Source organism: Saccopteryx leptura, chromosome 1 (genome assembly GCF_036850995.1).
Source record: "Saccopteryx leptura isolate mSacLep1 chromosome 1, mSacLep1_pri_phased_curated, whole genome shotgun sequence".
In the NCBI taxonomy this organism is placed as follows: Eukaryota; Metazoa; Chordata; class Mammalia; order Chiroptera; family Emballonuridae; genus Saccopteryx; species Saccopteryx leptura.
Genome location: NC_089503.1, coordinates 95,767,091 through 95,793,331, shown reverse-complemented (window position 1 = coordinate 95,793,331; position 26,241 = coordinate 95,767,091). Strand labels below are relative to the sequence as shown.

Sequence of the window (26,241 nt, the reverse complement as noted above, 5' to 3'; positions counted from 1 at the left end):
GAGATGCTAATATATCTTCAAAATCCTTATTTCAGTCCATTATAAATACCCAGAAGAGAGATTCCTAGACCATGTGATAGTTCTATTTTGAATTTTTTGAGGACCCTCAATACTGTTTTCTATCGTAGCTGCACTGTTTTGCATTCCCTCCAACAGTGTACAAGGGCTTTTTTCTCCACAGCCTAATCAGCACATGTTGTTTGTTTGTTTGTTTGGGGATTTGTTGGGGTTTTTTTAAATAATCGTTTTAACAGGTATAAGGTGATATTTCAAGTCTTAACAAAATTAATAAGATTGAAATCTTACAAAGTATCTTTTCTGCCCACAGTGGTATGAAACTAAAAATCTGAATGTGTTTTCGAATAGAAGTAATGCCTAGAAATGTAGTTTTGGAAGTGGAGATGATATTATAGGGAATATAGAAAAATAAAAGTCTCTCTATCCAAGCCTTTGTACTAAGTCCATTGGAAATGCTATGCTTATTGACAGAAGCTATTAATAGAGAAACAAGTAATTATATTTTAAGATATAAATTAGTTACTATCCCTTTCTTTAAAATGTATGAGATGGGATTGACCAATAGTGGCACAGTGGATAAAGCATCACCCTGGGATGCTGAGGTCTCAGGTTTGAAACACCGAGGTCGTTGGCTTGAGCCCGTGCTCATCCATCTTGAGCGCAGGCTCATCAGCTTCAGTATAGGGTCACCAGCTTGAGCGTGGGATCATCAGCATGATCCCATGGTCACTGGTTTGAGCCCAAAGTCACTAACTTGAGCAAAGAGTCACTCAGCTGGACCCCCCTGTTGAAGGCATATATGAGAAAGCAATCAGTGAACAACTAAAGTGCTTCAACTGTGAGTTGATGCTTCTCATCTCTCTGTGTTCCTCTCGGTCTCTCTCTCTCTCGCTAAAACAAAAAGTATGGGATGGGTTCTATATGCTAGGTATTATAATAAGAGAATCAGAAAGATGTTATTTAATTTTCTTAACAACCCCCCCCCCCCAAACAGGAGTGGTTTTAGATACTGAACATTGAGACTCAGGGAGGTTTGTCCAAGTCATGTACTACAACAGTGATTTTCAACCTTTTTCCTTACATGACACACATAAACTAAGTACCAAACTTTTGTGGAACACAAAAAAATGTATTGCCTGACCAGGCGGTGGCGCAGTGGATAGAGTGTTAGACTGGGATGTGGAGGACACAGGTTTGAAACCCCGAGGTCGCCAGCTTGATCACGGATAGGCTCACCTGGTTTGAGCAAGGCTCACCAGCTTGGACCCAAGATCGCTGGCTTGAGCAAGGGGTTAGTCGGTCTGCTGTAGCCCCATGGTCAAGGCACATATGAGAAAGCAATCAATGAACAACTAAGGTGTCACAACGAAAAACTGATGATTGATGCTTCTCATCTCTTCATTCCTGTCTGTCTGTCCCTATCTATCCCTCTCTCTGTCTCTCTCTCTCTCTGTCTCTGTAAAAAAAAAAAAAAAAAAAAAAAAAAAAAAAAAATATTTTTTGCTGATTTAACAAAAAAAAGGTAAGTATAATTTTGCTTCATTCACAACAGATGGCTATTGTTGTACTGGCTATTGTCTTTTTTTTTTGGACAATATAAAGGAAAGGAAGTCAGCACGACCAAATAGTGAGATGTCTCCTGTTTTAAAAATTCTTGTGGCACACCAATTAAAAATTTTTGTACTAGAAAATGCCCAAGTTAGGGTTTTAATCTAGGCCTTACTTCCAGTGGCTGGCCCTCTCTGCTGTTCCACAGTGCCGAGCTTTGTGTTCAACCTAGAGGGACATAAGCAAGCAACAGAAACTTATAATAATCCATTTTCTGCACCTTAGGACCTTAAAAACTATTTACTTTAGCCTGACCTGTGTTGGCACAGTGGATAAAACGTTGACCTGGAAATACTGAGGTCGCCAGTTCGAAACCCTGGGCTTGCCTGATCAAGGCACATATGGGAGTTGATGCTTCCAGCTCCTCCCCCCTTCTCTCTCTCTCTCTGTCTCTCTCTCCTCTCTGTCTCTCTCTCTCCTCTCTAAAAATGAATAAATAAAATAAAATAATAAAAAAAAAGACTAAGCCTTCCCCACCCTTTAAAAAAAAACTATTTACTTTAACATGTATTCAGTTCTTATAATAAAAGTATTTTTCTTCACCTTGTTTTTTTCCTCAAGAATCATGATATTTAAAGTAGAAGTCTTGTTTTCTTACCTAAAGTCATTGCTCTGAATAGTCTACCATTTAAGTAGTTTTATGTAAGATATATAATGTTTTGCTAAAAACCTTTTATATAAGGACAGTTTCTTTCCCACTGAAAAATTGCTATGTTAGATATACTGGTAAAATCGATGCCTGTCATTAGGTGTATGTCATTTTTCTCCACATATTGTTTTGGAGGTAACTCTTTGTCCACTTTTACATGTTTTTATGAGGTGACAAAATTTATGTCAATGGACTTAATATGCTTATTTATGAGATTCAATTTATAAAATATTGTTTTAAGTATTTTGTACACTCATTTTGGGATATTAAAAGTGTGAGTGAGTAATCTGAGTTAATTGGGGGGTTATGACTCCAAGACCCGCAGACAGGAAGAAGGTGTAAGTACAAAGAGATGAAAGAGTAAGACCAAATATAGAAAGCTGAAGGAAACTTTATGGAAATATGCTTTCATTGAGGACTTTTTATATATGTATCGTGTTTAAGAGCAAAAATACACTCAGGAATCAACACTGCTCATGTTCAGACCCTACTAGTTAAGCTGTTTGAATTTTGGCAATTGTCTTAATCTCTCCATTATTCCATTTCCTTATCTGTAAAATATTTAAGGATTAAAATAAATAATATATGTAAACTGTTTATAACAATAACTGCCACATGATAAGCTTTCAATAAATATTAGCCATTAGAATGGAAGTCATTGTTTATACTTTTAGACATTTCTGTTTTGTATCAGGAAATGGATAATCTTAGCACCTTATTGATCTAGTAAAAGAATCATTGGAATAACTGTTTTTCCAGATCAATACATGAGGCAGTTCCCACATAGTATCTGAAGTATCTAATATAGAAAGAGACCTGCATTAGAAAGCAGAAAAGGTGTGAAAACAGATATGAAGACATGCCTTTCCTTTCTATAGGAAGTAGTTTCAGTTTTTTACTACCTAGCCATCAAGAAATAGTATTTTATCTTCAATAGAGTATTTAGCTGAAAAATCAAAAGATCCATAAGAATAGGGTGGAAAATATTGGAATGAAACATGGAAGGAAGCCATTGTGCCACCAGGCACTTTCCTATTGCACTTAAATTAAGTGTGCCCTTCAGGAAGCATAAATGAAGCTTTGAATCTAGATTATCCTTCGTGTATAGTTCCTGCAAAGTCATTTTTCATTTCATAAATCCTACTGAAGAGTTTTCCTTTAAATATTTCATGAGGAATTTTAGGAATGCATCCATATGAAGTATCTTTGATTTCATGTTAGCTTTTAGCATTTCCAAAAATAGTCCTGAGTGTAAGAAAGTACCCAGGTTTCCCTGGGCATTCTCTTTACCCTTCCTAGTGCCTTCTGACTAAGTCTTAGGTCCATGATGAGTGTTGAATATGTGAACTAGGTCAAGTGATATGATGGTGTCAATGTCAGGGTTCTAAGAGAGATTAGGTAGAAACTGTCAAAAAGCAATTGCATTGCTGACTTAAAGTAGATCGCCTCTGGATCCCCAAAGATAAATATTAATTATGTCAACTCTTGTTAAATACAGTACTTCCTGACCTCTTTTTAATTTTTATTTTTAGTTTAGTGTAGGGTCTGTTTTTTTAGACTAGTTTTTCAATTTAAGCCAGAATATAAGGGTAAATGGTATGAACAAAATTTTAAGAAAGGAAGTCTAAAATAACCTCTGCTTCTAAAGACTAGAAAATCTTGTAACCACTTAGCTGTAAATGCATTGTGAATTCCTCTCATTTTAGGTTATACTTTTTAGTATATCTGTCTTTGTTAAGGTGAAACTTTTATAAATATTTTAATAAATAATGTGTATTTTAACCTTTTGTTCAGTTACTCAAATATTTTTAGAAGTAAGCAAATTATAAGTAATAAATTATTTTTTATAACAGCACTCAATTTAAAATTAGGATTTTGATCCAAATGAGGTGCTTAACATGTAGCTAAATAAAGTAGCCAGTTATGGTTAAATGCATGCATGAGGACTAATACACCAAATGTTTTGAAAGTCTTTTTGGACCATCGTAGCCAACCATGTTACATTTACTGTGGTAAACACTGAAGACAAAAACAATGAATAAGACATTCTTTGGCTTAATTAGTTTAAACTGTTCTCTTATCACAAGTACAGAAATTCTCATAAAATTTCAGAAACAAAATAATAAGTCCTGTCTGGTTTTTATCTTTCTAGATATAACAACAACTTTAAGATAAAAAATAAAATAAAATTAAGTGACATGTGGACAGCAAACTGTGTGGATGAAGTGGGGGAAGGCAATACTGATCCCATGAAGTCATTTGTCATGGGCTGGCCCACGGTGAACTTTGTGGCCACTTTCAGGTAAGACTGTAGCTCTTACAAGGGTTAGCTACTATTAAACACACTCGACTATGTAATTTCTAGGATGGAGAGAAAAACGTTAATCAAATTTTGTTCTGATTTTTTTAAAGGAAAATACTTTTATTTTGATTGGGTTTTTCTGAAGTCAGTAACTCATCTTTTGACATACCCCCAAGAAAGACACTAGTGATTTTTAAAGAGGCTTTACTGATTCCATGACTGTGGAAGAGGAATAGAGTTATCAGAGCGCTAGGACACCCTTCCCCTCTCCAGCTTTCCCTCTCCTGATGTTGAGGTATTGTTTTACATATTGTGCTTTTGAGTTGGTCTTTTCAAACCACTGAACTAGACCTTTACTGAAATAAATTTTATAAAATAGTCCAATTACATTTGAATAACTAATTCAAATTTCCTAATGAAATTATTTGTAACTATTGTAATAAAATTAACATCATGATATAAATGGGCACCTTAATTGTACATCAGGTTCTGATTTGTCGTCTATAGAGATGTGACAATCAAAAGCAAATTTATGATTCAAGAAGTTAAAGATAGCTTCCTAAGATTTACTCCCTGGCTAGGTTGGGGTTGGAGAATATATAAACAGAAAATTGTTGTGCTCATATCCTCAACATGCTACATTGGTACTTTTCAGTATAGGAAGTACATACCAAACATATAGCTGTGGTTTTGATCCACAAGTCCAGTATTTGTTTCACACTTAAAAAAGTTGGTGTTTATCTTTTTGCATCTTCTCTCTCCACTGTCACTAAACTCTCAGGCATCATCCTAAAGCCAAATAACAAAAATTTTTAAGCTACTAATCTAATAGAGGAAAGGCATATCATTAAATTGTGTTATGCACTATTGGCCACCACAAGATCTTAAGAACTTATATAGAAGAAACGTGTGTTTGTATCATTTTCTACATATCTCTTTTTACATCACAGATTTCTCTAGATAATATCATTTTCAATGGTTTAATCTCCTTGGAGTTATAGGTGAAAGAAATTTAGAGTGAGGGGTGGGACTCCATGACATCTTTAATCAAGGAGTTTTCATGGAACTTCTTTTAAGGGGCAGAGGGTGCATGATGAGGTGGGCAGATGGTAGTTGGCTGAGTCGTGCTCTTGAAACATATATGATTGAACCAGTGTCATACTAATAAATTCAATAAAATAAATTTTAAAAAAAGAAGGGAAAATGTGGAGACAAGTTTTACATACATTGCATTCCTCAAAAAGTAGACTACTTTAACCAAATGATTAAAGTTAACATCACTAGTAATGTCATGTGAGTATCATGTACCCCTTGATAGAATGTAATGAAAAGAACAATTCACCTCTATGGTATTCCTCCCCAAAACACATAATCCCAGTTTAATCATGAGAGAAACTCAAGACAAACCCAAACTGAGGGGTTAGTAGTACTTTCAGAGATCAGACACTGAGGAGATATGATAACTAAATGCAATGTGTTTTATTCTAGGATCCAATCCAGGATTGGGTTGGATTGGATTGGATCCTAGAATTAAAAAAGGACATTAATGGAAAAATTGGTGAAATCGTCTAGAGTTTAGTTTACAGTAATCCACCATTATTGGTTTCTTAATTTGATGAATGTGTCATGATAATGTAACAAGATAAGATGAAAGGAAATGGCCATAGAGAAAACTGCTAAGCAGTCAAGTTAGAAACAGAGTGCAAATATTTCATAAGTGTATTTTTCTATAACAAAATAACTAGGGTTTCCAACTTCTTCAAGTTTAGAAAAATGATTGTAAAAGCTAGTGAATAACAATGCCTGACCTGTGGTGGCGCAGTGGATAAAGCGTTGACCTGGAACGCTGAGGTCACCGGTTCAAAACCCTGGGCTTGTCTGGTTAAGGCACATATGGGAGTTGATGCTTCCTGCTCCTCCCCCCTTTCTTTCTCTCTCTCTCTCTCTCCCTCTCTCTCTCTCTCTCTCTCTCTCTCTCTCATTCTAACTCTGTCTCCTCTCTAAAATGAATAAATAAATAAAAATTTTAAAAAAGCTAGTGAATAACAAGACCACACAGAAATAAACTTTAAATTGTTTTTAACTTTAAGAATTAAATGCAGCAGTGACTTCAGAAAAGGCATGATTATTAATTTAGTTGTAAATGAACCAGTGATCCTCATTAGATTTTCATAATTAGGAATAAGTTCCCACACAGGAGAAGGGGTGAGTGGCTCCATCCCCAGGAGTGCAGAGCCAGGTGGAGCCCCTCCTCAGCCCTGCAGCCCCACAGGTCCCCAGGGGGTCACCCTGTCTCCATCCCCGCTTCTCACCATCCCCCCCACCCCACCCCGTTCACCCCTGCCCCATCATGTGCCTGGCAGTGGTGGCAGCAGCAGTGACTCAGTGACAGACTGCTGGGACTAAGGGGACATAAAAGTCCCCGGGGAGGCCCAGCATGAACCCCTCAGCATGGCCTTCAGCCAGCAACTCAATGCCAACCCCAGCCCCTTCATGCCTGATGTCCTGCTACTGTGTTTGCACCATCCTTCCTGTGGGTCCACCAGCCACTGATGCCTCAGCCAACAGTCACAGAACCACCGCCGGTGGCAGGTGGGAGGCCCTATGGCACCGGTGAAAATGCCTCAAGGAGAACAGTCATTGTGTGAAGGTTCAAATTCAAATTCAGCTGTTAACATGGGACTTGTTATAAAGCCTCTTATAGAAATGGAAAGACAGAAATGTCCCCAGAAGAATCATGGCAGCACAAAGAAGTAAGTGGAGTGGAGCCAGGGGCTGGTCCCATGGGGGATGAAAGGTGCCCTGAAGAAAATTCCCCAGAAATGATGGCGGAGGAAGAGGAAATACCAAAACCTACGTCTGTGGTGGCACCACCAGCTGCTCCTGAAAAGAACATGTAATTGTAGTTTCCGTTTTGCATGGAGATGCTGGCAAGTCAACTAGTGGAAGAGAAAGAATATATTTGACTGGGATGGCTGACAAAAGAACACTTGAAAAATATGAAAAACAAGCTAAAGAAAAAAATAGAAACAGATAAACTGAGTACTTGTCTTGGCCTTAGAAACAAACTAGGAAGAACTAGACAAGGGTAAACAGTAGAAGTGAGTTGTGCCTATTTTGCAACAAAAAAAAGCATTTCACAATTCTAATGCTTGCAGCGCAAGAGTGTTTGTCCCAAATATGATTGGTGGTGCTTCTCGGGCCGGCTTGGCTGTGCTGGTAATCTCTGCAAGGAAAGGGCAGCTGGAGTCTGGATTTGAAAAAAAAAAAGTGGACAGATAAGAAACCATGCAATGTTGGCAAAGACAGCAGGTGTAAAACACTTAATTGTGCCTATTAGTAAGATGAATGCTTCAACAGTGAATTGGAGCAATGAGAGATATGAAGAATACAAAGAGAAACTAGTGCCTTTTAAAAAAATAATTGGCTTTGTCCCCAAAAAGGACATTGACTTTATTCCCTGCTCAGGACTGATTGGACCAAATCTTAAGGAGCAATTAGATTTCTTCCCTGGGTGCACTGAATTACCATTTATACCATATCTGGATAATTTGCCAGACTTCAGTGGATCAGTTGTTGGATCAATCAGGCTGCCAGTTGTGGATAAATAAAAGGATATGGGCACTGTGGTCCTGGGAAACCTGGAATCAAGATGTATTTGTAAACGCCGACCACTTGTGATGATGTCAAACAAGCACAAAGTGGTAGCTCTTGGAAGCCTTTCGGATGATGTAGAAACTGATTCTGTAGTCCCAGGTGAAAACCTCAAAATCAGACTGAAAAGACTTGAGGAAAAGGAAGTTCTTCCAGGATGTACACTTTGTGATCCTAATAATCTTTACCATTCTGGATGCAACATTTGATGCCCAGATAGTGATTATAGAGCACAAAGCCATCATCTGTCCAGGTTATAATGTAAGTGCTGCATATTCATACCTGTATTGAGGAAGTTAAAATAGCAGCCTTAATTTGCTTGACAGACAAAAAATAAAAAAAAAATAAAACAGAGACCTGTTTTGTGAAACAAGATGAAGTATGCATTGCTCACTTAAGGGCAAAAGGAACCATCTGCCTTGAGACCTTTAAATACTTCCCTCAGATGGGTCAGTTTACCTTAAGAGCTGAGGGTAAGGCCATTGCACTTGGAAAACTTCAGAAACTGGTTCCAGAGAAAGACTAAGCATTTTCTTGATGATCCTGCCCCATAATTTGAGGAAAATGGACTGCTAATGCCTACTTCACACCACCTTCTGTTAACTTTCTGTCCATTAACAAACCTCTCTCCATATTTTGCAAAGACAAAATTCACAGCAAAAGTATGTTATGTCAGCTTTCTCATAGTAAGAACTCTGCTATACTACTAATGAATTTTTTCCAAGATTTATTTCTTCCCCTCTCCAACTAATTCCTTGGACAGATTTGGCAATAGCTTTCAAGTAATGTGACAAAATTGCCTATAATAATGAAAATCTCCAGAAGTTTTTTACGTTTTCATTTCCCCTTAGGCATACATAGTCTTTTCACCCCAGACCGGTCATTCAGTGTGCAAGTACATGTGCACATGTTACTAAGAAAACTACCATGCCCAGTAAATTAAAAAAAAAAAAGTAAATAGTTTAAATTCATTAATTATTTAAATTAAGAACAAAGACACTACCATGTTAGTAAAATATTTAATTTGGAACCCTTTTTGGTAGAATAAATAAGGTTTCTAGCTTCCAGTCAAGATGGTAGCGTAGGTAAACGCAGCACTCACATTCTTCCACAACCACAAGATTACAACTAAACTATAGAAAACCATCATTCAGAACTACCTGAAATCTAGCTGAACAGCAGTCTTATACCTAAAGATATAAAGAAGAAGCCACATGGAGACTGGTAGGAAAGGCAGAGACAGGGAATACTTGTCCCACACCCACTTGTGCCCAGAAGGGTATCTCAGCTACAGAGGTCCCTAAGGAGCAAGGGATTCAAGTTCCACACCAGGTCCCCAAGCCCAGGGTTCCCATGCCAGAAAGAGAAGTCCCTATAACTTCTGACTGTGGAAACCAGCAGAGATTGTGGCTACATGAGATAGAGGCTGCTGGAGTCCCAGGCATTCCATTATGCATGGACTCACCTGGTCTCACTTGATCTGAGCTCCAACACTGGGGAAGCTGCTTGAAAGGTGCCAGGAATATATGAGAAGGAACTGAATTGTCCTTCAGAAGAGCAAGGACTAGGGGGGCAACTTTCTTCATGACAGAATTGCTGGCAGAGGCCACTGTTCCTTTTCTGAGCCCTGCCCCCCACAGAGCTGGCAGTCAGGTATCATATCTGAGTCTTCATCAACCTGGCTAACATTGTTCCCCTGCCATGGTGACTCCCTGAGATCCTGCCCCACTCAACTTTTGGGCTCACTAAAGCTGTTTCCGGTGGCTTTACCATACAAGAAACTGGTTTTGGGTCATACTGCAGATTTTCTTAAAATTTGTCAAAGGTTCACAAACTCCAGACTAGCAGCATCTGGCCTCTGCATGCCCTGTACATCTTGCTAAGTGTCCCCAGGCCCAACCTCGGTTTGCAGCCTGGCCTCTCCTGGGTACTGCCTAGCCCAGCACTAGCAGCAGCCATCTTCAGATCACTCTGTAGCTACGCCAGATGGCCTCCAGTAGGGCACATGGTGTAGCTGATCTTGGCTTGCACCACCAGACCAGTGCACCAAGTGGAAAGCTCCAGACCACATAAGATCACCACCCAACCACCTCCACAAGTGACATACTCAAGGGGCGGACACATTCGGAACCAGGGCTTTGCTGAAGTGAATCCTGCTTCAGGGGTTGGCATCTGCACAGCAAATCCTCCTCTGTGGTCATGGCCAGTCCTCACAACCAGTCAGTTTGGTTGTAAATCCTTCCCACTGATGTGCCAGTAGCAATCAAGGCTCAACTATTGATAAAAGAGAAGGGAGGTTGTACACAGCCCACAGGGTAGGGGTGGGGGTATGCATACATCTAGAACACCCAGATCAGGTGCCTGGGGAGGTTGTACCATGGGGTCCTACAAGATACCTACTACATAAGGTCACTCTACCAAGTCTGGTAGACATAGGAGCTCTAATTCATAAAAATAAACACAGGAGGAGACAAACATGTTCCAAATAAAAGAACAAAACTCCAGAAAAAAAACTAAACAAAATGGAGACATGCAATCAATCAGATGCAGTGTTCACAACTCTAGTTATAAGAGTGCTCAGTGAACTTAGGGGAAAAGTAAATAAACTTAGTGAGAACTTCAACAAAGATAAGAAACAGGAAAATTGAGATATAAAATGTAAAAATGAACCAGTCAGGAGTGAAAAATACAATAACTGAAATGAAGACTATATTACAGGAAGTCAAAAGTAAGAGTAGATGAAACAGAGGATCAAAATAATAATATGGCAGGTAAGGAAGAAGAAAACACCCAGTCAGAACAACACAAAGAATAAAAAAAAATGAAAAAAATCCAAAAATATGAGGATAGCTTAAGGAGCCTCTGAGTCAACTTCAAGCATATCAACATGCACATCATGGGTGTGCCAGGAGGAGGAGAGAGAGAAGAGAACAAGGAATTGAAAACAAGTTTCTCAACAGAAACTTTGCAGCCCAGAAGGGATAGGCATGAAATATTCAAAGTGATAAAAATCAAGGACCTACAACCAAAATTACTCTACCCAGCAAAGCTGTCATTTAGAATCAAAGGACATATGAAGATATTCCCAGACAAGAAAAAGTCAAAGGAATCCATCACCACTAGACCAGTATTACAAGAAATGTTAAAGGGTCAAGAAGAAGAATGAAAAAGAAAGAGGAGGAAGAGGAAGAAAGAAGAAAGCTCAAAAACATAAATAATAAAATGGCAATAAATACATATCTATCAACAGTTACTTTAAATCCAAATGGATTAAATGTTCTAATCAAAAGACCTTGGCCCTGGCTGGTTTGCTTAGTGAATAGAGTGTTGGCCTGGCATATGGACATCTTGGGTTCGATTCCTGGTTAGGGTACACAGAAATGACCAACTGCTTCTCCCCTCTCTCTCTCCCTTTTCTCTCTCTCTTCCCCTCCCACAGCCAGTGACTCAGTTGGTTCTAGTGTTTTCCCTGGGCACTGAGGATGGCTCAGCTGGTCTGAGAACATCTACCTCAGGTGCTAAAAATAGCTCTATTGATTCAATCATCAGCCCTAGACAGGGGTTGCTATGTGGATACAGGTCTGGGCACAAGCAGGAGTCTGTCTCACTCTCTCCCCTCCTCTCATTTAAAAAAAAAAAAAAAGACATATGGTGGATGAATGCATAACAAAACAAGACCCTTCTTACATACGCTGTCTACAAGACTCACTTCAAATTAAAACACATACACAGACTGAAAGTAATGGAGAAAACTATTTCAAAATATATACCAAAATAAAGATACAGAGAAGGACCAGCAATTCCACTTTGGGGTATTTATCCAAAAAAAACCCAAAACACTAAATTGAAAAGACATATATATCTATATGTTCATTGCAGCGTTATTTACAGTAGCCAAGATACGGAAGCAACCTAAGTGTTCGTCCATAGATGAAGAAGTGGTGGTGCATGTATCATACAATGGAATGTGACTCAGCCAGAAAAAAGAATGAAATCTTGACCTCTGAAACAACATGGATGAATCTAGAGGGTCTGAGTGAAATAAGCCAGACAGAGAAAGACAAATGCCATATGATTTCACTTACATGTGAATCTAAAAAACAAGCAGAACAGAAACAGACTCATAGATATAGAGAGTATTTTGATAGCTACCTGAAGGGAGGAAGGATGAGTTAAAAAAGTGAAGGGATTAAGAAGTATAAATTGTTAGTTATAGACTAGCCATGGGGATGTAAAGTATAGCATAAAGAACATAGTCAATACTATTGTAATAACTATGATGGTGCTAGATATATTGGGGCGATCACTTCATAAATTATTTAGTGTCTAATCACTGGTTTGTACACCTAAAACTAATATAATATTGTACATCAACTAAATGGAAAAGAAAAAGGATAAATAGCAGAATAAATTTTCAATGTATTAATTTACTAAATTACAGTTCTGCTATGTGAAGAAATAAATGTTTCTTTAGTTAATGAACTGGTTTCATGGCCATTGGTATGCCAATTTTTTTTTAATCTCAAATTAAGCATACTTTCTGTCTGTATGGCACTTACAGCAACAAAAGCACTCTGAGAGAATTAGCCCAGTTTTACAGATGTGGAAACTGAAACCTAGAGATGTTAAGTGATTTGCCCTTCATCATGTAATTCACATATATCCTTGATATCAGGTGTTTGGATTCCAGATGAAGTACTCTTTCCCCTAAAAGAGCACCACTTGTAAAAGAGTCATAAAGTAAGGACATGGGTCTCTCTTGGATCCAAGAGATTTCAATAAAACTATACTTGATTATCTAGTCTTTTCTTATAGGGAATTTTCCTTCAGGATTCTCCAGAACACAGTTATGCCAATTTGCATTAGTATACAGCTACTTTAATAACAGGTTGTTGAGATATTTCATTGACTTAAATATATTAGCATAAGTATTTTGTGTGGTTTCATTATTCTCTCCCATTTTATTTGCAGTTCCACAGAACAGAAGGACAAATGGCTCTCTCTCCTTCAGAGGTATTCTTTCAGTATACATATATTAATCTTTAACCTGTAGTTAAATGAATTAAATTCATCTCTGCAGAGATGTGTACCCCAAACTACTCCCCTTCTCCTTAGTAGAATTTGTTTATTTAGCCTGAAAATCAGCTGTAGTTCAGACTGTACACTAGCTGCTATATACTATAAATAATGTCTTCTCATGTATTTCTTTCTAGGAAGGAGAACATTGAGGCCTGGTTAGATTATTTTAGACAACAATTAGTCAGTAATGTTTTTCATCTCTTTTCCTGTTTCCAGTCTACCATTTGGAACTAATAGTTTCCTCAAAGCATGTATTAAGTTTTTATATATGGAAGGTTTTCTGCTGAGCACCTCAGAAAGCAATCATTATTCCTACCTTTGAAAATACAGACTAAAATGGTCAATTTAGATTCATCTCTTATTCCCATAGTTCTTCCCTCCACTCTCTCTTCCCAAGCAATGGGATAGCCAAGATTTAACACTCCACTGGAGACCTAAATGAGAAGTGAAAGGCCGTTGCTTTCGTTTCGTCTAGTAAAGTATTATACGTGCTCCTAAAGTATTATACAGCTCCAGTAAGCTGCTGGACCTGTCCAGAGGAGGTAGGGGAGCTTTGAGGACAAAATATCACCCAGGTGTCTCTAAACCTGACTGCTTCTCAAGCCTCGCTCTTGAAATGGATCTCCTGTTCTTTTTTGTGCCCATGCCTAGTGTCCTGAGATTTTTTTCTCTTCCAACCCATAATGTAATCTGACTTGGCTGAGTCTTTTCATCTCTTTTTAAAAATAGCATTTAAGTATATTGAAAATAATGAGCAAATAGATTGATTTAAAAATAAGACTTTGGCCCTGGCCGGTTAGCTCAGCGGTAGAGCATCGGCCTGGCGTGCAGGAGTTTCGGGTTCTATTCCTGGCCAGGGCACACAGGAGAGGCGCCCATCTGCTTCTCCACCCCTCCCCCTCTCCTTCCTCTCTGTCTCTCTCTTCCCCTCCCGCAGCCAAGGCTCCATTTTGGAGCAAAGATGGCCCGGGCCCTGAGGATGGCTCCGTGGCCTCTGCCTCAGGAGCTAGAATGGCTCTGGATGCAACAGAGCGACACCCCAGAGGGGCAGAGCATTGCCCCCTGGTGGGCGTGCCGGGTGGATCCCAGTCAGGCGCATGTGGGAGTCTGTCTGACTGCCTCCCCGTTTCCAGCTTCAGAAAAATGAAAAAAAAAAAAAGACTTTTAGCAAAATTCATCTGACTCAGTATTGTTTTGGGTTGTTGTTGCATTTGATTAGATACATCAATCTAGAGAAAGAGAAGGACTATCCGAAGAGCATTCCCCTCAAAATCTTCGCCAAGGACATTGGGAATTGTGCCTATGTAAGTGTTTCTAAGCCAGAAAATTAAATTCCAAGTCCCTGCATAAGGCAGACACCATGGATAATAAAAGAGACAGGCATATAGACACAGTGTGTGTGTGCTATGCAAGGTGGGCATTTAGAAATACCACTGTAGCAAAACACATTTTCCTGGGTATGTATATGTCTCTGTATATATGAAAAGTAGCCCCTAGAGAAAATGAAGCAGGAGAAATTCATACTAACTGCGGTATTTAACATTTACACTTGGAAGGAATATTGCTTGTCAGATGTCTCTTTCTTCCCTCTGGCATTAATGACTGTCTGGAGCCTTTCAAAAGCAGCTGCACAAGCTTGTACTAAAGCCATTTTCACAAGGAGATATTTCCTATTAGTATTAAGCAATTTTTTCCAACTTACCACTTCTTAAGTAGAGAGTGGTTTGGGGAAGTTCTTCATTCTTTCAGTTTTTATAGGGGCATTGAAGACCTCAGGTTAAAAATGGATGAGCTGGGAAAGATGACATTTTTAAGAGATTGGGATGTTTGGATGTTTGTACCACACAGTTTTTATCATATTGGTCAAATAAATATTAAGTTTACTTAATTCTAGTTATTACATGTAATTTGATGACTAAAATACAGTGCAAGTGTCAAGACATTATCAATGATGAACAAGAGAAACTTGTGAATATTTTTATTTTTACCATGACTTGTCATACTTCACAGCAGCAGCTCTAGATCACACAGAATAGTTTTCTGTGGGGAAAAATATGTAATCCAAACAGTTGTGTTTGGGCCAAAAGCAAAAGCTATGCAAATATTCTGACTTGAGTGCCAGATGTTACTGCTTGAGGGAAATACTCCGATTGTTACAGTACAAAGACTACAGAGCTCTCCTGTATCAAAGTAGCAAAAAACAAAATAAAAAAAAATCCACCACTCTTTCTGCTGGTTTTGTGGCAGTTGGTTACATTCAAGGTTTTCATGGAAAATCCCTTGAACTTTTTTTTAACACTTTCAATGTAGGGGAAGTGTGTGCTTGAGAAAGGACTGGTATTCCACTCATTTTGGAAGAGAAGACACGTGATGTGGTGAGGTGCTGTGGTTTTTATTACTAGTACCCTGGTTAAATCAACGATAATATGACACACTCTTCCTTTGCTGTCTGAAGCTACTTCATGGCAGGAGTCTCCTTTCAGGGAGCCCTGCTTCCAGGAAGAGTGATCCCCCAAATAGGAGTACATTCATGGGAAACATTCTTTATCATTGGCCTTTAGTTATATAACCTGTCAGTGTATTCTGCTAATATGGAAAAAAAAAAGCCACATTTTCAGTTTTGTCTGTTTTATTTGTTTACTAACCCCAAAGAGCACTATCTGATGAAATTCATTTGTTTCGTCTACCAGAGAGGCATGCACGGAAAAATACACATCCCATAATGACTGTTTTGAACATACATGCCTAATATTAAGAAAAATCACCTTAGAAACCAGACACCTTGTGAGTGATTATTAGTATTACAAGATAGATTCCTCACTTCATGAGAGAGTTTCTTTAAATTAAATGGAGGGATTTACAAACTTTTTTAAAAAAGAAGCAGAAACCTTTCATGAAATTATATCTCAAGTTCAAACCCAATATATACAGCATCTTTGCTGCTAGTGAAAGACAGACTCTGGGCTGGGTGCTCTAGCCCTCCCTGCTGGGTTCTGAAACACTTGTGCATAATCCGTGGAGTTACAATTTGAAATTAGTAAACAAACAACATTAAGAGACAATTTGTCATGTCAGGTGGTTCATAAAGGAAGAAATACCGTAATGGAGGAATAAGTAATGAGTTATCAGTGGATTTCACTTAGCTTTACTTTTGTATCATTTTGGGTTTTATATCAATTTCTTTTTATTTATGCTACTTATATGTGCCATTTAAGCCCTGTCAAGGACACAGCCTTAATTCCTGATTTATCTGATAATAATATGTAATATGCATAGCAACTATTTCTTTTTTGATAGCATAGAATATTGTCTTAATGCCTTGGAATTCTATGAACACTATAGCTATCTCAAAATCTTGTTACTCCCTTTTGTTTGTCGCAAACTATTTTTAAGTAGTAGTTCTCAATGTATTGTTTAGCACAGACCTATTATAGATAACTCTATTCAGAGGCAGAGTTGGTAATAGAATTTAGCTTTCTAAAATTTTCAGTCCTTTTTGCTAGACTCATTGGTTTTAAAGCCTCTACAGATTTCAACAATGAAAGTGTCAGTGCATGGTGGCACAGTGGATATAGTGTCAACCTGCAATGCTGAGGTTGCTGGTTCGAAGCCCTGGGCTTGCCAGGTCCAGGCACATATGAGATGCAACTACTATGAGTTGATGCTTCCTGCTGCCCCCTCCACTTTCTCTCTCTCTCTCTCTCAAAAAAAAAAGGAAGAAAAAGAAAGAAAATGTCAGTACCCACAGTGCCTGACATACAGAAAGTGCTCAATGAATAGTTGTTAAATTTTTTAAAATTTTAAATGTTTTTAATAACCAGTTCTTATTTTGATTTTACTTAAACTGACTTTTCACCAGGGAAAGAAATAAAAAGCCCCACTATGAAAACCAGTACTCAGGAAGAACTAGAAGGTGTCCCAGCTCTCTCCCTCTGCTATTACATGTTTCATCGTGGAGATGCAATGGTGGAGATGATGCAGGGGCCACCTCACTGGTTTCTTTCGGTTGGGAGGGTGGTGCGTGTACTTGCTCTGAAATACATTTACTCTCTTGCTTGCTTGCAGTCATAGATTTGTAAGCCGCATATTCTTTATTTTAAGAGAAATAGCTGTTCTATTACAAGTCAGAATAATAATGGAATGCAAGTAAATTATAATCAAGGGTTTGTGTTCTCATTAAGTTGTATGCTTTACTCTGTCAGTACTTGAAATCAAGATTTGCTTATAAATCATTTGACAATAATTAGTTGTTCACCTGTTTTAAAATTTTTTACTTATAGCTGTGTTTCTTTTTTTTCCCCTACAGTCTAAAACCATAACAATAATGAATTCAGATACAGCAAATGAAGTTATCAACATGTCTCTACCAATGCTAGGGATAACTGTAAGTTACTCCAGTAGATATTCTTAATTAACAAACTTCAATACTTTAGGTTCATGTAAATGTTATCATTTCCATCATAAGACAGCTGATTATTAGAGATACAAAAGTCTTATTTTGTTCCCCAAAATGTTGAAAATGAGGACAGTAAAGCTTTACTATTAGTTTAGAATTGGGTGCTGTTCTTCTACTCCTATTTTAAAACCTGTGTAAACTGAAAAGCCTAAGATTAGACTCTCATTTTAAAGTGCTAATAAAATAACCTGTGTTTTATTACATATGCTATATACATATACAGTTGGGGAGTTTTTTTGGTATAAGATCCTTAATAAGAACATTTTAACCTCCTTTTCCTTTCCCACTTATCACCATGTGACTGTTCTTTCTGCACAGCCTCTTCTGGTTCTTCCCCCTTACCTAAGTATCCTTATCTTCCCAAGATTCAAATAGTCTTAGCATGGAGAACGCTGTAAGATTTGCTTTATAGTATCATTTTTACATAAAGAACACGTAGCTAGAAACCGAATTTGCTGGCTGCAGGTCCAGAGGTAAATTAAAAAACAAGCTCTGAATTAGATCTTGGATTTAAGGAGCTTTAGTGTACACCACCAAATTTTCCCGTTTTACTTTTAGCTTCTTTCTGTTTTATGGGGCAAAGACAAGTTTCTGAAATGTTATTAATGGATAAGATTGGAATATTTGAGGATGAGGCAGGGGAGAGAGAATCGGGAGGTTCTCCTCGTTTCCTCCCTATCAGTATATAAACACTGGACAATGGGTAGCTGTGTGAAAGGGAGTGATTGTCAGAAGAATGGAAACAAAGGGAAGCACTTGACCAACACCATTTCTTGAGAGAGATTCTCTGTAAAAACCCGGTGTTACTACAGATTAACCATATGTGTTAATATGTGTCATAGTCTTACTGTGTTTATATTTTCCTTTACACAATGCTGTAGTAAGCCTTTAAAAACTCAGGGCAACCAAAACTTAGAATAAGGAATCTGATTTCTTTAAATTTAATAATATATTTAAGATGTAACTGAGTTTATATGCATTGAGTAAAGAAGGCGCCTCTAAATTGATTTCTAAGCTTATAAATTGTGTCTTGAAAGATTGGTCTTTAAGGGGAAAGAAGGGAGATTAATTAAGACATGACTCATTTTCTTATTTATGCTTTTCCTTTGGATAAAGTATTCCATCCTCTCAGACTAAAAATGGTTCTATTCAGTATAATAACGTTTACTGTTCTATGAGATTATTACAGTGTTTTCAGATACTACCAAAAAAAGAAAGAATTTTTTATTAGATTGCTCTTTCTATTTGCAATAAATTGTCTTAAAAAGCAAGGAAGGAAATGATGAATAGACTGGAGGAGGGGAGGGAAAGGTATTCTTCACAACCACTACCCTCTATTATAAGGTCAGGGCCATGATTTGTACTCAGAAGGTAACGACAAGAATATTAATATTGCTAGTCTTTCTGGCTTAAGACATTTTTGCTTTTTCCTCTCCTAGAGGATACAGCAAAATTTGTGTAATTTAGTGTTATTTCTTTGAAGTAGAATTCTGAGTAGTGCTGGGTTAGAATTTTGCTAGTGAACAATTCCATTGTTTTCCCTCACTAGGCCTATTCTCTAGAGAGAATTGTTGTCCTTTCTGTCCCCAGAACTGAACTTGTCCAAAATAAAGCCAGTATAGACTGTGCCAGCTACCTAGGTCCCCAAAGCCTCTTGGTCACTCTTCTGCTCAGAAGCAACTGAGCTAATAGCCTGCCTTTGAAAGTCTTCGTTTTTCATCACAGACACAAGTATTTGTGGCTTCCTGGACAACAAGGCTGTCTTTACAGGGACATACTGGAGATTAAGTCCCGTGTTCTCTGAGAAGTCTGGAGATATAGCAGAACTCAATACTCTAAAGACGACATTAGTCTTTTAGAAAACCAGGAAGTTTCTCTTCCTTTGTGGTTGCTCATTCCATGGGCTACCCATAATAGTGAGGATCTGATTCCCTTGCAGTTCTTGGATTTGTAGCCATCACTTGAAGAAAGGGGCAGGACTCCTGAGGACTCTGCTGGGAATTGGAGAGAGAGGAGAAGGGTTGTAGGAATCAGCACTGTCATCTTCAAAAACTATAACCACTGCCAATGAATCTGAAAATATTTATATATTGTTATATGTATATAGTTTCCTTTTTTCTTTATGCAAAACAAAAAATTTCAAAATATGTGTCTTTATTCAGTTACCAAACATGAAAGAACTATTGTTAATTCTTTTATTTCCAAGGGCTCTGAGAAAGATTACCAGTTATGGGTTAATTCTGGCAAAGAAGAGGCACCATATCCACTTATTGGTAAGTTTCTGTGAAGATCTAAGAGAGGATTAATTGTATTTTAATTATAATGCTAAATGAGCATTGGTCATATAGTGCTAAGCTTAAACACTATTAACTATTAAATCTCATATAAAATTTATTCATTTAATATATAAGGTCTACCAGAAAGTTCTGTCCGTTTCTATCACAACAAGTTTCGACACATAAGCACATGTTTATTTGGCGCATGTGTGCCTCTCTATTTTTATCACTTAATGTATACATACTGATGTAGCAAATTAACTAAAAACAAAGTTGATTCACGTTAGTCTTATGTTTGAAGCGATAGTGAACCCATGGCTACTGATAAAGTTTATTTATGCCACTGTATTTTTATGAATTTCAACAAGGAAGAAATGCTACAGAATCATGTAGAAATTTATTGAAAGTGTTTGGTGAAGATACAGTTTCTGATAGGACATGCAGAAGATGGTTCGAAAATTCAAAACAGGTGATTTCGACCTTTCTGATAAGCCACGTTCTGGGCGACCATCTTTGATTGATGACGATGTTGTTAAGACCATGTTGGAGCAAGATCCTTTTCTGACAACATCGGAGATCGCAGAAAGGCTTAATTCAGCTCAGCAAACCATTTCAGACTATATTCGGAAGATAGGATTGGTGTGGGAATATTCAAGATGGGTGCCACGTGAATTAAGTCAGAAGAATTTGTATTTTGTTTTATTCCAAAAACGGACAGAACTTTCCGGTAGACCTTTATATTCTGACCTGTAGTGGCACAGCGAATAAAGCGTCGACCTAGAATGCTGAGGTTGCTGGTTCAAATCCTGGGCTTGCCCAGTCAAGGCGCAGATGAGAAGCAACTACGAGTTAATGCTTCCTGCACCTGCCCACGTTCTCTCTCTCTCCCGTCTCTCTAAAAAAAAACAAAAGAAAAAAAAAACCTCAATAAATAAATATCTACCAAGCATTTTCTCTGTGCTAGACACATAATATTTCTTCACTCAAGCAGTTAATGATATATATAGTTGGAAAGAGAAATGTAAATTTTCCTCTATCTTTAATTTTTATTTATTGATTTTTTTAAGTGAGACAGACAAGAAGGGAGAGAAATGAGAAGCATCAGCTCATAGTTGCATCACTTTAATTGTTCATTGATTGCTTTCTCATATGTGCCTTTTCCGGGGGTCTCCAGCCAAGCCAGTGACCTTTGGGCTCAAGCCAGCGACCGTGAGTTTATTTCTATGATCACACATTCAATCCAGTGACCCCCACATTCAAGCAGATGAGCCCATGCTCAAGCCAGTGATTTTGGTATTTCAAACCTGGGTGCTCAGCATACCAGGTCGATGCTCTATCCATTGCACCACCACCTGGTCAGGCTATTTGTTGACTTTTTAGGGAGAAAGGAAGGGAGGGAGAGAGAGAAAGAGAGAAAGAGAGAAACAATCATTTGTTCCACTTATTTCTGCATTTATTGGTTGATTCTTGTGTGTGCCCTGACCAGGGATCAACCCCACAACCTTGGAGTATCAGGACAACACTCTACCCAACTGAGCTACCTGGCCAGGGCCTTTTCTCTCATTTTTACCTATAGGATCCTTATAATACTGTGTGATGGGTAAGGCAAATATTTTAAGTCATGTATTTAAGCCTGAGAGAGGTCAAGGATTTGAAGATTCACAGATACAGTTGATATTAACAGGAAAAGTAGAATACCCTTAAATATCCTTAGATGCAAACACAGGAAACATCAACATTGTGTAACTCACAAACCAATCTGTATTTTCCAAATAAGATATTCTTCAAAGATTAGCTTTTTTCCCCTCTCCCCACCCCCATAAAACTACTGTAGTAGGGCCACCTGCATTCTGCAGTGATCTCCAACTGCAAGAGTGTGTGTGGTGATCATTCAGTCAACAAAAGGATACTTTATACCAAAAGTCCCAACTCCCGGGAACAAACTGTACTACATTCCAGCATGTAGCACACTTGCTCACAGTACAGCCTGAAGTCTACAGATCTTTCTTTGTGTAGGGCATGAATATCCCTATGGAATTAAAATGAGCCACCTTCGAGATACCGCACTCCTGACACGGGAATCAAAGGACTCCGCCAGCCCTTCCAACCTCCAGGAGCCCTTCCTCATGGAACAGCTGCCCCGGGAGTCACAATGCCAGTTCACCCTGAAGCCCAGCCGCCTGGCGGCGGCCCCGCAGCTGAATGGTGAGTTGCTTTTCTTTCTTCATAGAGTCTTTTTTTTTTTAGCAAAAGTTTTTTATTCCTGAAAACAAAGTTTGTGCAAAAGCAAAGATAGACTTTCTGCCAGATGAGGTATTTTTTTTCATTTGAATTTGCTAAGTGTTTTGAAAAGAAAGTTTTCGAAGATTGTTTCATAAATCAGCAGTAGGTGTGACTCACTTACATAGTGAGCACTACAGTCTGTTTCCTCTTTCTTCACTATTACTCTCCCCTTTAACCTTACGGATACTGCAGAGTCTGAGGCACAAGGCAATGCTGCAGGTGCCTCAATGGCATCTTTGCAAATATATGGCAGTATTTTATTTACTTATTTTATTTTAATGAATTTGACCAATAAGCAGGAGTCAAGAATCATAAGAGCCACAACTAGAATAAAGACTTAACTTTGTATCTCCATTTCTGAAGGAGGCTTTCACAAGTTAGCTTAAGGAAACCATCTCAGTTATCCATTTTTTTTTTATTTAAGTGAGAGAAGAAGAGGCAGAGAGACAGACTCCCACATGTACCCTGACCCACATCCACCCGGCAACCCTCTTCTAGAGCTGATGCTGGATGTTTGCAACTGAGCTATTTTTAGCACTTGAGGCAGAGGCTCTGCAGATCCATGCTCAGAGCCAGGAGTCAACACACTGCTCGAATCGATCAAGCCATTGCTGCGGGAGGAGAAGGGTGAGAGAAAAGGGGGAGGGGTAGAGAAGCAGATGGTCACTTCTCCTGTGTGCCCTGACTAGGAATTGAACCCAGGACATCCACATGAGCCAACCAGCCAGGGTTGTCAGTTATCCAAATTAATCATAGGTGAGCATAGTTATCCCCAGTCTGTTTTTTAAATTTCTTCCTCAGTGTGGGGAAAATTACTAAATATTGTAGAATTACACTGAAAACAGTAGCATTTGATCTCTCAGAAGGCCATCCCTGCAACTTAGATCACTGTAACTTAGCCTAGGGGCAGCTGGTCCCTGGTGAAACAGTGTGAAGGTTCAATTAAAAATCTGACTTTCAGAAGATCTTTGATCCTTCAGACAGGTAGTGCCCCCCTTTTCTGTGTCTCTAGAACAGTTTTTACATCTCCAGTATAACACATAAAAAATTACCTTATGACGATTTGTTTATATCTGTCATCAGACTGGGAACTTGCATAAGGCCTGGGAAGTCATAGCAGGACTTACTGAGTCCAGTATATAGAACAGAGAAGGCAAATGGAAGATTGAGTGGCGCAGTCACACCTATATGGGAAAACTTGAGTGGGGCAGAATTCCGGGGCTGGAGTGGGGTCTTTCTGGGAATGGTCTGAAGTAGCTCCACAGGTTCGAGCCTGAACTGAACTTCCCTTCTGCACCCGCTGCTGGCTCAGCTTCCATGTCTCTTCAGACCCGGGGCTGATGGAACTGGATTTTTATGTAGCCGGTAAATACGGGACACAACTTTTTCTTCTACCTACAGTATTTGCCTAATCATTCTAGTGTTCTTTCATACCTACTTCCTACTCTGGGGGGAGGTATTTTTAATTTGGAGTTATTTGTCTAGAATAGAATTTCTAAATAAGGTTTAGTTGTGATTATTATCCTGTAAGCATAAACTTTTAAGAATTGTAATTTCTAATGTTTAGTTCTCTACCTTAAGCATGAAGAAGCACTAGCTGAGTCTTGCCAGGATAGTTTAGGAAAGTTAGATTTACATGAATTTAGTTTGCTCTACATTTCCATTACTCTTGTATTTTTAATAGCAATAGCATGATTTTTGTCAGCCTTTGACATTTAGAAGGTAAGAGCTATACATTAAAAGCTCTTCAAGAAAGTAAACTCTAATGAAATTTTTTCCTCTCAGTCCCAGAGGGAACTTCAGCTCATCACAAGAGGCATGGCTACAGCTGAAACTTTTTATAATACAGTCCAGAACTCAATTTCTACTTGAGCCTCTGTCTGTATTCATAGGATGGCTGGGTATATAACTACTTTATGATAAAGCAGTCTTCCTACAAAGCACATGAAAACTAAAAAATGAAATAAATCTGATAGTTTTAGAGATAATAAAACCAGGTTAAATGTGAAGAAACAACTGAGTACAACTGCTCAACATGCACATTCACATACGTAAAACAAGCATTTTCACAAATGGACATACTGAAAGGCCCTCCTGGATTTAAAAATGGGTTTAGTTTCCTTTTCTGTTTTGTCAAAATAGAATAGGTGGGAAACATCAGGGCAGAAAGAAAGTGCTTTAGTTAAGCAGAGTCTGGTAGTTCTTCCTGTCTGCATACCTCCAAAGGCTGTGACTCCAAGTGGAGAGTGGATGCGGGGAGACGGTCCTCTTTGTGGGCAGAAGATTGGTGTCTTAGCAGCTTTAATCAGGATCACTGTGAGCCATGCCCTGGGCGAAGTAGTACTTTTTACACATCATCCTATGGAACTCCCTCAGTAAGCCTTTGAGAGGTAGCTAACAGCATTCTCATTTTAAAGTTGAGTGAAGAGGTGAAGCAACTTACCCAATAACTGTCACAACCAGGAGTCTAAAGCCTAAGGCCTTTAGTGGTGGGAGTGAGCACAGTGATGCTCCAGTTATGCGTACTGCGGAAGCCAAAGGGGGTTGATGGTCTGAAGGTCATTCTGTAAAATGTTACTGATTTCTTTATCCTCCCACAACTTGGCTTATTTTAGTATTTGGTTTAATTTGATTATTCTGAGGAAATAAAGCATTTCTTTGAAATGAGCATTTGATAGCGCTGACCATGTCCCCCTCCCTGGAGAAGCCGACTCTTCCAGAGCCCCATCGTCAGGGAGCGCTGGGCAGTTAAACATCAGCCCGGCAGTTTGTCTGGCTGTCAGCGCCTTCCATGGCCAACAGTCAGTGCCAGCATGGCCTTCCCCAGGGAGGTGCCATGCACCCTTCCTGGGGAGGATGCAGTAAACCCTCTGTGGGTGCCACCAGAGGCTTCTGTCTTCTCACGTCTCAGTTCAGGCAACCTTCACGACAAGCTGTTTGGAATCGGCCACATGCATGGGTGCTTCAGGGGTTAGCAGAGATTTGGGCAGAATTTATACATGATGTTTGGGGGCCCCACTAGTTTTTCCCTTCTAGAGTTTCCCTTCCTCACTTTCCAGCTGTGTGGCTACCTCCTTCTCCATTCTCTAGTTCTTCAAGCCAGTGAGAGAGAATGCAGGTTTCTCTCCAAATTTTAGTCACCCCAGCACCTGGGGTCCACCCACAGGTAAAAGCTGTAACAATGGAAAGCTTCCGGGTGCCATGACATTCTCTTTTTCCAGGTGTCAAACTTTTACCTCAAATATTTCCCTTCTTTTGTTGCTCTTTAGTGCCTTCAGGCAGGCTTTTTTTTTTTTTTTTTTTAATCTGTGTATAGGTATTGAGGCTATGGGACAGGAGAGAGTGGCAGAAAGGTCGGAAAGGATCCTTAAAGAGCTCTTTTTATATATCAAATTCTGCGTACAGGCCCTGGCCGGTTGGCTCAGCGGTAGAGAATTGGCCTGGCGTGTGGGGGACCCAGGTTCAATTCCCCGCCAGGGCACATAGGAGAAGCGCCCATTTGCTTCTCCACCCCCCTTCCTCTCTGTCTCTCTCTTCCCCTCCCGCAGCCAAGGCTCCATTGGAGCAAAGATGGCCCGGGCGCTGGGGATGGCTCCTTGGCCTCTGCCCCAGGCGCTAGAGTGGCTCTGGTTGCGGCAGAGCGACGCCCCGGAGGGGCAGAGCATCGCCCCCTGGTGGGCAGAGCTTCGCCCATGGTGGGCGTGCTGGGTGGATCCCAGTCGGGCGCATGCGGGAGTCTGTCTGACTGTCTCTCCCTGTTTCCAGCTTCAGAATTAGAAGAAAAAAAAATTCTGTGTACATCCATCAATTTTCATGTTAAAATTAAAGACAGCTGATATCACAAAATCATGATTCATGGTTGACCTCATCTGCCTATTTTTTTATACTATCTTTTTTATCTTTTTCCACCTAAATC

General features: G+C 39.1%; 1 protein-coding gene and 1 pseudogene across 5 annotated transcripts in view; both read left to right on the top strand.

Annotated features, from left to right (window-relative positions):
• ARHGAP20 (Rho GTPase activating protein 20) overlaps nt 1-26,241 on the top strand; it is a 108,434-nt gene that overhangs the window by 59,580 nt on the left and 22,613 nt on the right. For 3 of the 5 annotated variants that reach the window (XM_066371639.1, XM_066371640.1, XM_066371638.1), the window contains exons 4-9: nt 4,428-4,577; nt 13,203-13,244; nt 14,530-14,614; nt 17,617-17,694; nt 19,973-20,039; nt 22,059-22,247. In XM_066371639.1, the coding sequence (XP_066227736.1) occupies nt 4,428-4,577; nt 13,203-13,244; nt 14,530-14,614; nt 17,617-17,694; nt 19,973-20,039; nt 22,059-22,247 (611 nt within the window). Of the gene's footprint in view, nt 1-4,427; nt 4,578-13,202; nt 13,245-14,529; nt 14,615-15,640; nt 15,691-17,616; nt 17,695-19,972; nt 20,040-22,058; nt 22,248-26,241 lie in introns of those variants that run through there. The other 2 variants (XM_066371641.1, XM_066371642.1) reach the window with 2 other exon arrangements.
• On the top strand, nt 5,864-8,757 carry LOC136389713 (eukaryotic peptide chain release factor GTP-binding subunit ERF3A pseudogene; annotated as a pseudogene).